Source organism: Brugia malayi (assembly GCF_000002995.4).
Source record: "Brugia malayi strain FR3 genome assembly, contig: Bm_v4_Chr4_scaffold_001, whole genome shotgun sequence".
Lineage (NCBI taxonomy): Eukaryota > Metazoa > Nematoda > Chromadorea > Rhabditida > Onchocercidae > Brugia > Brugia malayi.
The window spans coordinates 3,086,141-3,097,109 of NW_025062478.1; the positions used below are offsets into that span (position 1 = coordinate 3,086,141).

At 28.1% G+C, this 10,969-nt stretch overlaps 2 protein-coding genes across 2 annotated transcripts; both read right to left on the reverse strand.

Moving 5' to 3' along the window:
• Positions 1–31: 31 nt before the first annotated feature.
• Bm10453 (transcriptional regulator, Sir2 family protein) lies at positions 32–3,261 on the reverse strand (the record flags this gene model as incomplete). Its single annotated transcript, XM_001897499.2, has 8 exons — positions 32–278; positions 486–682; positions 830–951; positions 1,211–1,334; positions 1,701–1,769; positions 1,983–2,116; positions 2,393–2,530; positions 3,093–3,261. The coding sequence occupies 8 exons, from the start codon at positions 3,259–3,261 to the stop codon at positions 32–34; spliced, it is 1,200 nt and encodes a 399-aa protein (XP_001897534.2).
• A 2,344-nt stretch (positions 3,262–5,605) lies between these two features.
• On the reverse strand, positions 5,606–10,906 carry Bma-npp-22 (Uncharacterized protein; the record flags this gene model as incomplete). Its single annotated transcript, XM_001897500.2, has 15 exons — positions 5,606–5,666; positions 5,776–5,870; positions 6,290–6,423; positions 6,960–7,127; positions 7,256–7,325; positions 7,619–7,737; positions 7,948–8,029; positions 8,116–8,217; positions 8,321–8,457; positions 8,663–8,774; positions 9,248–9,341; positions 9,466–9,576; positions 9,838–9,958; positions 10,412–10,529; positions 10,736–10,906. The coding sequence occupies 15 exons, from the start codon at positions 10,904–10,906 to the stop codon at positions 5,606–5,608; spliced, it is 1,695 nt and encodes a 564-aa protein (XP_001897535.2).
• Positions 10,907–10,969: the final 63 nt, after the last annotated feature.

Below are 10,969 nucleotides of genomic sequence, written 5' to 3' on the forward strand. Positions count from 1 at the left end.
ATAAGGAAGGAGAATGAATCAAATATATATTTTATAATTTGTTTGATTTTTCATCAACTGATTTGTCTCGCTCAATCGATTTCCCATTCTTTTCTTCATTAATACTGATGTTATCAATTGTTGTAACAGTAGACTTGATATTTTTCTCATCTTTTTCCTCCTTTTCATTGATTTTTTTCAATTCTGTCTCTATTAATTTGTTCAACTCTGTCTTCCATCCCAATAATTCGGCTAATTTCCAAGCACCATCATCTGTTGTGCCTTGCCAAAATACATCTCTAAATAACAGTTATAGAAGAAAATTATATTAATTGTAGTAAATGAAAAAAAGAAAGATAAATTGCAATTTTATTGAAAATTTCTGATAAAAATGTATAATTTTTGTTGGCTATCACACTTCTAACTTCAATTTTCATCTTAAATTGACTAACATTCATTTCACTGTTATCACTCTTTGCTATTATTACTATCATTCAAAAGCAAACCTGTAATTATCTTTATCATGATAACATAAGCCAGAACTACCACCATATGGAAATAATGAGCTTGTACTATGTCCAGCTTCTGTTAAATTGATCAATAATCGTGGCACATCATCGTTTACTTCATCAACTAATCCTGCGAAAGGATGTACGACGAGAGATGTTCCCATAATAATCAGAAGATCACATTTGGGAAAATCCTGGAAATATTTCATTTATTGACTTTTCGAATAATAAGGATGAAAATGTTTATGATCAACTAATTCCGGCCTTTTCTAACTACATTTGGTATCAAGTGGACAGCAACTTTTACACAACCTGTCTACTTCATACTTTCTAAAAGATACTCTGATTGAGTAATTGAAAAATCGTGCAGGAAGATTTTCGCCAAAAAATACGATATCTGGCTTAACGATTCCACCACACTTATCGCAGTGTGCTACTTTGACATGTTCCACAAATACTTTATCTGAAAAAGTTACGGAAATGGATTTTTCATTCAGTTCTACCGTTCCGGAAATACTTGCAAAGTATATTATACTTCAGTGATATCTCTTGCAACCGAAACTTTCAATGACAATTGAGACTAAATGGCCGGAACTAAATAACACCTCTACTCCTCAGTATAATTGTATTTTAACTTTAAATCCTACTTCCAATTATTATCCCTTTATAGTCATCATATCAAACGATTTGCAGATATGCAACATTTATGTAGAAGTACTCACTCATTATCCAATTCAGATCAAATTTTGCACGACATGATAAACAAGTGCTTGTGTGATGACATCCATGCGCTGTCACCAACTTATCTTCATTGATGCCTGTCACAAATTCTAAGGAATCAATATTCTGAAAACACATATAATTCTTTGAATAAATAAATGAGAACAAAAAATGGTATATTTCCTTGATTCTTCTTGGAATATTGGCTTTATTCCTCTGCTTAAAAATGAGCAGTTATCCGTAAGAAAAAATCCTCACAAGCATCGTAAGATCCAAAGATCAAGTCAATAAGCGTGCTAATTGCGCTTATGTGTTCGTTTGTGAAGAAAGCCGAAAGCAGAAGAAACATAATAAGTAATGAAGACAAACACATATGCTTGCCATTTGGTGAATCTCATTAATTAAAACGAAAGAATTAAGACAAAAGTTTACTTAAGAATACAAAGCACAGGATTTTTTTATTAATTTCATGCTAGTTGCAATGTAACATACCTGCGTGTACCACCTTAACAGCAAACCTTTTTCATCCATTAGACGAATCAAATAATGACAAGGAGTAGGCTGAAAACATAGAAATTACTTTAGTGTGGTAAATTTTTTCCAAAATTTCGCTTGTTATACGCCCAAAACATCATTTTATGACAAATAATAATGACAAATGATATTTCTTTGAATCAATGATTAAGCAAACAAAAATTTCGATTCCTTAGCGTTCATAATAGAAATGAAAATTCCTGATTTCTTCTTGTTTTTTTAGATTTGCAAAAGCTTCACCTTCAAATGTGATGGGAACAAATCTTTTGCTAATTTGTAAAATGGTTCAGGATGTTTCTTGAAATAGGAAATATCAAAAATAGCCATTGGGTCCGGCAAATTGTACTGTGATAGATTATCATATAAGCCAGTACCTGAATTTCAAAAAATTTTAAATTTGAAACATGTACAATCCATAAATTGTCACTCTTTTCTAAGACGTTTAGTGATAGAAATAATAACTGCTTAGTAAATGAACGCAATACAGAAAACTATAAAGTGGCACTATCAAATAAACTTAAGATATCCTTTGTAAAATATTAAACTAATGGTGATAACACAGCAGTTTCTGAAAAGAAAAATGTAAAAGTAATGCATTCCATATCTAAAAAAAAAAAAAAAAAAAAAACAATGATAAGATGAAACCAAACCTGGACTTCGAAAATCCGGAACGCCAGCGGATGTTGATATGCCTGCTCCTGTTAAAACAATTATATTTTTAACTTCACCACTGCGAATATATTCAGCAATACCCTCAATTGTCAATGATGATAACTTTTGCTTCGTATCTGAAATATATATTTTTTATACTCCTATATTTCAACTGACTCTTATCGTGTTCAAGATGTATGGCCTTTACCGACGTAGCGGATATAATTTATAGGAAAACGAGCAAATGGTAAAAAAAAGGAAAACCATATTGAAGATGCTGGAATATTTCGACAAATAAAAAAAACGGCCGAACTCATAGAACTCTTCATACATACAAATACTAGAAACGAAGGAAATATAATCATTGTAACCTTCATTAGTACCATTTTTAATTTATGGTTCAAGAAATATATATATATACAAGTTCATAACTGGTTAAATATAATAAGTTCCATATAATCAATGATAATACATATATTCATTTTTGAAAAAAATCAGAATAGCATATCACTAAATAGCATACTCCATTCATTTCATTCTTTATATCCTTATCCTTATCCAAAATGTTTTCATTCCAAATCAACATTGCTAAATACCTTCTTCATTTCAGTGCTCCTATTCCTACCTTATTAGTTAAGACTTTTGGTGAGATAACTTGGATTAATACAACAAACTACGTTCATCAACTTCAAATCATACCTTTTTCTTTTTCTTTGGTCGTCAGTTTTTCTAACTTCGTCATCAGCATCTCAAGAGCACTCGGACTAATTGGATTTTTATTGTCCGTTGGCTTCGATGATTCCATTAATGGTGAACTTCTATGCTTATTCTTTTTCGACGAATTGCCAGTTAATTCCTCTTCGGACATTTTGTCGCCTATCGTATTATTCTGAACAGCAATCCGCTAATAATATTACTTCGATGAAATTTTACTCCGTTTGTGACTCAAAAATTCCGAGAGCAAATTTATATGATTGAAGAAAACCACACACTTTAATTACCTATGCAACAATGGATGTATGCCAATACTACGTAACGAAGAATTTATAATATACTAAAATTCCTCTTAGCACTCCAAACTTTTCTTAAAAATCTGAGTGTTAGAAACTTCTCTTAACAAAGCAAAAACTTCCTTTAAACCAAATAAACCTTCTTCAGGAGTATTTCTTTTTCCGTTTCATATCTTTGTCAATATTTCGAAAAAGTGTCGTACAGACATCAAAAATTATTCGAATATAAATGGTAAAGGTACCTGTTTGGTTGATGAAAATAAAGAAGAAAAACGAAAAAACCGTCGAAAATTTAGCAAACCAATGCTGCAAACTCTGTAAAAATTGCAGTTATATTATCCGGCAAAAAGAAATGAATGATCTAATTTGAAGGTATAATAAAAAATAACGAAGAAAGTAACCAATAAGTAATAAAATTGATAAAATTTTTAAATTAGTTTAAACAACATTAAAATATGTAATTTTTGATAAGCTAAAATTTTAAACATTAAGGAAAAAAAATAATAACGCTTTGTCAATATAATTCTTAATAGATTTAATTAGCATTCATGCCCTTACAACTTATCATTAAATACTTGAAGATTTGTTTTTTTCTTTTCTTTCCAATTTAGTTTTAAAGTGAATATGATACAGATAACATTCAGTAGTATAATAAAGTATTATGTTTTGAAAAAAAAAAAAAACAAAATTTAAAAAGACCTAGATTAAAAAACAATTCATTTAAAAAAATTATTTTAGGTAATTTATGCATAAAAATTCCGGAAGAAAAAAAAAATCAGCTAAAAAGAGAAGAAGAGTAAAATGATTTTTTTTTTAAAAAAAGGAAGAAAAAGAAATGCTTACGACAGCGCTGATGACCTATTGATAAAAGTTATAGTTCGTAAAATTGTTAGACTAATTTTATATGATAGCATATACATGAATTGTAAAGAGATATAAAAATGGAAAATGTAAATTAAAACTTTCTGAAAAGAAAACCTTTTCTATTATGCGTGTGCGCACTATATTAGGTTTCAATTTTCATTCTTTTTTTATTGAAAAATTAAATTATTATTCAGTTTAGAAGGGTGAATTTCTTTTTTTCCTTTGATTCAAAATGATATGAAAAAAAAAAAAAAAAAAAAAAAAAATGTATTATATTCAAAAATTAAACATTACACAAAGAAATTGCTCTCTGATCATTATGAATTCAATAGCTCATAAATATTGAATTTAATTCATTGAAACAAGAAGGAAAGAGGGGAAATAAAAAAAAAAATAAGTTTGTGATTTTAATTCAAGCATAAAGATTAATTAAGTTAATGGATGTAGAAAGAAATCAAAGGATTAAAACCTTTTTCCTGTTTTTTGTTCCCTCTTTTTCACCTTGAAATTAATTGTAAAAATAACATTTGCATCGCTAAATACTTCGACTGCTTCATTTCATAAATGGGAAGGTATAAAATATGTAATGTTTTAAAATTAGATTTGAGATATGCAATTTTATTTTTTGAAAATACTGGAAAATTTTGCAACATCGTTAACAAGAACAGTATAAATCAAATATTATAAAATCATTGCCATTGTGAATGAATTACGTATGATTTGAACGTGTATGATAGATTTGTTTGTAGGATTCCTAATTGATACATCAGATTTATCTCGAAAAGTGTTCTTTTATATAGCTGAATAATACAATGTTCTATTCACTCATGCAAATGATTCCATAATTCACAGGTTTAATACAGCAATAATGATGATAAATGAATAACATGAATCGATATCTAATATGAATAATATAATAATCTTTTTTTTTTTTCGTTTTTTAAAAATATTTTGAAATATTTAAATAAAAATTTGACATACGTTTCACTACAGATAATCAAAACAATACACGTATTTTCATTCATTCGTTAATTCTCTAATTTTATGTAACGTATAAAAAACCGTTCAACTGTGGAAATAATGACGTGAAAATGGTTTAACTTACTGAATAAATAAGTAAAACAAGCACACAATTCTACTCTTTCAATTTTATAAAAAAAAAAAAAACTCTTAATTCAAATTTCTGAAAAAAATTTTCGGCAAACTTTAAGACTTTTGCACTTTGGTATTTATAATTTTCTTTTTGAATTAAAGAAACTTTCTTATATTGAAAACTTTTGAGACAACTTTAAGAACTCAGTGTTTGCATGAGATCATACAGAACAGTACACGCGATTTCTAATCAAACGACGTCAGTTTCTCGAAATAAGTTGCTTCTTGAACACTTAGTAGTTTGGATCTGAAAAAAAAAAAAAAAACGCCAAACTAATATGTGGAATCAATCTTTCTAAATGAAATACTACAAAAAAAAAAATGCTACTGACGAATCGAGTTTAAGAAATACATACATTGAACCTTCAGGAAATGTGAAGCGCATACGACTCAATGCCATGGTAATTGAAGTGAGAAGAGGTGAACAGGTTTTGTTTTGCCATTCTTTGTCCTAAAAAAAAAAAAAAAAAAAAAAAATCACAAACATTAATTATTGTAGTTAACCACCAAATGCCGGCATTCTTAAAGTATATATTTTTAATAATTTTTTAAATAATGATTTAGAAAAAGAATTAAATATAAAGCTGGTACCGCCTAGCTCTATATTTACTTCTTCATTTAAATCCTAGTATATCCTCATTATCTTACGCTTATGATGAGAAAAAGTGATGAATACAGGAAATATGCAACAAAACAATGTAAAGTTCTTGCTCATAAATGATATCAATAAAAAAAGAAATATCACAATTCTCAAAAAAATGTAAAAAAAAAAAAAAAAAAACAAACCTTTACAAAATTGTTACAAAAAAACCCATACAATTAATCAATTACTTAAAAAAGATTTGACAAAAACAGAAAACAAACATTAACCTTTTTAACGGATCGCATATATCTTTCGAGATGACTACAAAACTGAAGCAATACCAATACTATTTCGTGTAAATCTTTTTGTACCACACCGAAACGATCCTCATTTAATGATACGCAAATAAGTGCCGAAACACCTGAAGAGAAGGTAATTTTCAAGTTATTTATTGCAATACAAATTAAATTGGAATTCAAGGTAATTATCACAGACAAACTTAAAAACTTGTCACAACTTAAAAAAAAACAAAAACTTCAGACAATTTCACAATGTTAAAACTAACTTTAAAAATGTGCGCATTTTGTTCAAAAAGGATAATGCTGGGTCCCAACGCTAATTAGATAAAGGGAGAATACGTGGTCTAGAAATTACCAGAAAAATCTTATTAATCGAGAATTTGATAAGAATGGCATTACAACTAGACAATAACAGTTTCGTTCCACAGAACTACAATACCACTACAATATAAGCCACTATCAAAAGATGGTATAAGGGAATTATAATTCATGAAACCAAATTATTAATGCCTAGCTATAATCTCATTTTAATCAGTAGCTAGACTATAATAGAACTGATAAGTTATTATGAGTCTCAAAATAAAGTTAGCTATAATCCCTTTTAATAAATTGGCAAACAAAACAAGACAAAAAAAAAAAAGAATTTCCACTAACTGACTTTCTATAGCAAGAATACCAATATAGACATCGAAGAATGAAACAATATGATGACTGATATGAATGAGAGACTTAAATTTATCCAGAAAATATGAGAATGTATTAGCATGAAAAGGATCTTTGCTTTCTTTCCGCAAATTTATAGGCACTAAACGTTGACGAAGACCATCTGAAAAATGACATTTATCGAGTTAATAGTAAAAAAAAAAAATCAACATATCCTATAATTTTTTGTCCAGGAGCAATGAACACTGCATCTCAGAAAATCTTAAATGCAAAATTGGAAGCATCAAATACCTTTTTGCCATGCCATTTGACCTAAAATAGCTGGGCGATTATGGCCAGATGATGGTAATAAGGGAGCAGTCTAAACAGAAAATTCATTATTTTAATGATAACGACGTTGCATAATTTTTTTTTTTTTTTGAAAAAAAGAAAAAAAAAACCTGAAATATGATAAAGAAATATAAGATCTGATAAACACAGCAAGGTCAAACCTCAAACAACATCATTCAACTAATTACAGTTTCAGTAAAATCGTAGCTAATTTTACTTAATGTACAAATAATGTCACTCTGAACTGCTGCAAGATAATAGTATGAAATATTAACAATAATAAAACTAAAAAAAAAAAAAACAAAATAAACAAAGGAAGCATACCACACTTGCAAATGTTTCAGATCGGATTCGGTCATTTTCATTTTCAAACAGCAAACTAAGACGCTCTATGTGTCGCAGACAAGACAGTTTTATAGCTCTCCAGTTCCGAGGATGACCACCTATAATTTTCTGGAGTTCTGTTAGAGAACTTGAAATTAATTGTAAAAGTTTAAAATTCCTCCTTCTTAATATACAATGCATAGATAAAACACATCGATCTATTTTTCATCCATCCTTTGAAAACAGCAGTTTAAGATTTTATCGTTAAATAATCAAAAATTCCTAGTCTTTAATGAAATTAAACTGTGTTATCAACTGATTACAGTTACCTGGCTGACTTAATGAAAAAATAATTTGACGGCGACGATGACATGCAGCACTTAATGAACGCAAATCCCAAAATGCAAAAGCCTGAAGAATAAGAAAATAAAAATTCCAAAGCTAAAGCATCATTCGACAAAAAAATTTATCTGCTCAATAAAATTTAAAAAAAAAACCTTTATAATGCCATTAGATTCAAGAGCATTCATCAATGTCCTCTGTTCCTCTGGTGTCGGATTTAATACAGCATGAGGTGGTGGCATGGAGAATTCATAATTCTAAAAAATAAAATAAACGCTAGAATACGATTTTATTCATAATAATGGAATGTTATTGATTGGCTTAACACTTAGGATAACCGAAAAATTGCGAAAGAACTACCTGAAGGATGAAAACTTTGATCAATCCTATAGCAATATGATGCAGGAAGAAGTGAACTAATAACAGTACCAAAGCGTTAAAGTATAAAGAGATGCCGAAAAGATTACGTAGCAATGAAAAACCAAATAATGGTAAGCCTGAAAGTACAACACAATTTCAGCACCAAATGAATCAAAGTAAAAAACTTCATTTCTCCTTATTTTCATGCCAAATACATTTTGGATTTAAGTGACGTCAGCAATGCTAAGAAAAATTCCTAATATTATATATATAGAAGAGATAGACATAATTAACACAGTAAATAAAAATAATAAAAGAAGATAAAAAACGAAAATAGATTACCACAAGCTAATATAAAAAATGCAGTCCATTTCAGGATTTGAGAAAACTTTGTGTCCAAAATATTTTTAATTGCTGGTGTTAAAACGAAATTGAATTGCATATACGGTCGCATCTGAAAATTGAATTATGAGTATTAGAAAATGCTTATTAAAACAAATATTTGAAGTAATTTCCTAAAGTAAAAAGTCTTAATGATAACCTTAATGTTTTTCTAAATCAGAATTTTAAAAAGAACTTGTAAAACCCACGAAATATTAACAAATATGTAACATTAAAAAAAAAAAAAAAAAAAAAGTAAATATCAGATATACTCATTTTAAACAAGTTATAATCATAATTTTTTGCTGCCCCTTCATGTTTATTTGTTCATAACTTCTTCAAAATAGCTAAAACACAAAAAAAAAAAAAAATGAATTAAAAGAAAAAAAGAAATGAATGTGACATGTAAGTTAATATATAGCTCGTGAGTGATTTTCATTTTCCCACACTTTATCGAACAACGCAAACGCATCACAATAAAATGATGTTACGACGAATTATAGATGAGGATATAATAAAACTTAGGAATACCTTAAAAAGGTTTACCTCAATAAGTGGAAATACTAATCGATAATTTCTATGAAAAACTTCATGAAAGGTAATAACGGCCTGTGCAGTAACCAGTGAATAGATGAAAAACCTGAAGCATTTTTGATTACACTAAATTTTTTGGTGTTTATTTATTTCAATTTCATTTTTTTTTTTTTTTGAAAAAAAAAATAAAATTCATGTCCATGTATTAAAAAACAAATGCATGAAAATACCTCGTAATTTCAGGAGAACTGGAACCAACTGAGAGGCAAATAATTTGTGAGAGCGCAGTATTCAACGATCCAAAATAAATCAGCCATGCTCTTAAGGATTTATAAGATAGCCTATAAAACAAAAAAATAAAAAAAAAATAGAAATATAACCATCTGAAATTATAATAGATCTTTTCTCTAACATTTAGAATGTAAATATATATATATATATATATTTTATTTAAAATAATGCTTCTATTAAAGTAATAACTGAACTTTATTTCTCAGTATCAAAAAATTATAAAAAACTTTGATGTAAAATTTTATCTGGCAAAGACACAATATTTCACTAAAAAATTTCAAAAAACTCCAAAATCCAAACAATTGAATAACCTGTCTTCGCTATCAAAACGTAACACGAAGAATGCAAACAAGGCAGCATGAATTGCACCAAAAATAGTAAAGAGGAATGAATATAGAATACTTCGAAATGAAAATAACAACGAGAAACAATCTGCAAATATTTTAAACATATTAATTAACATATTACTTAATTGATCAATAAGGATGGAAACTACTACAATTTGTCTAATCAATAAAGATATTAAAAATAGACATTTAAGATCATAAATACATCTTTAACATCTCAATGCGTTTAGCATAAAAGCTTCATGGTATGATTAAATGTACCACTTATAAATGGTTTGCTGGTAAAATAAATTAACCAAACTTTTCAAAGAATTCTAACACTAATAAGCAAAATCATTTATAAAAAATTTTGGAAGGAAAAAATTCAAAATCTAAGCAATTCAATAATCTGTCCCTAATTTTCTTATAACAAATTCAATTAATCGAAACTAATAAGAAATTCTGAAATAAAAAATTTCATATATCCGATAACTCAAAAACCTAAGAATTTTTGAAACAAAACAAAGAAAAAAATTAAAACTTCATAAAATTCATTTACCTAAAGCTGCTTGGAAAGGATGCAAAAGAGAGATCTGCAAAATGCATGCAGCAATAAAATATACTGGAATGCAATATAGTCCAAGGCAAATAATAGCCTTCAAAATCCGTAGGAAAATCTGAAATTATTACTCTATAAATTAACATACACGTATATCATAAATGTTGCAATATTAATACAGCTAATATGCTTACCAATTTATGAATTTTGTTAACAATTTTGTGGTGTGCAAATTCAATAAAAAAATTTCCATTAAATTTTAAAAATACAAGAAAAAAACTAGAATGTAAAATGATGAGAACAAAATAGTAATAATATGCTTACAATATGTTGAAACCACTGTGTTATGGATTCAGATGAGGTCTGATATTTCCGATGTAATTGTTCCAGTGGTTCCGCATTGAAAGAGCTTAATTGTTGTTGTTTTTGATTATCAATTGTGGGTGATAGCACAGATGGTGATAATGGATCAAAACTGTGAAATCGTCCAGCCATTGATACAACTCCAATATCATCTAACAGCTGGACATAACTGATAAGTTCATATAGTTCATGCAA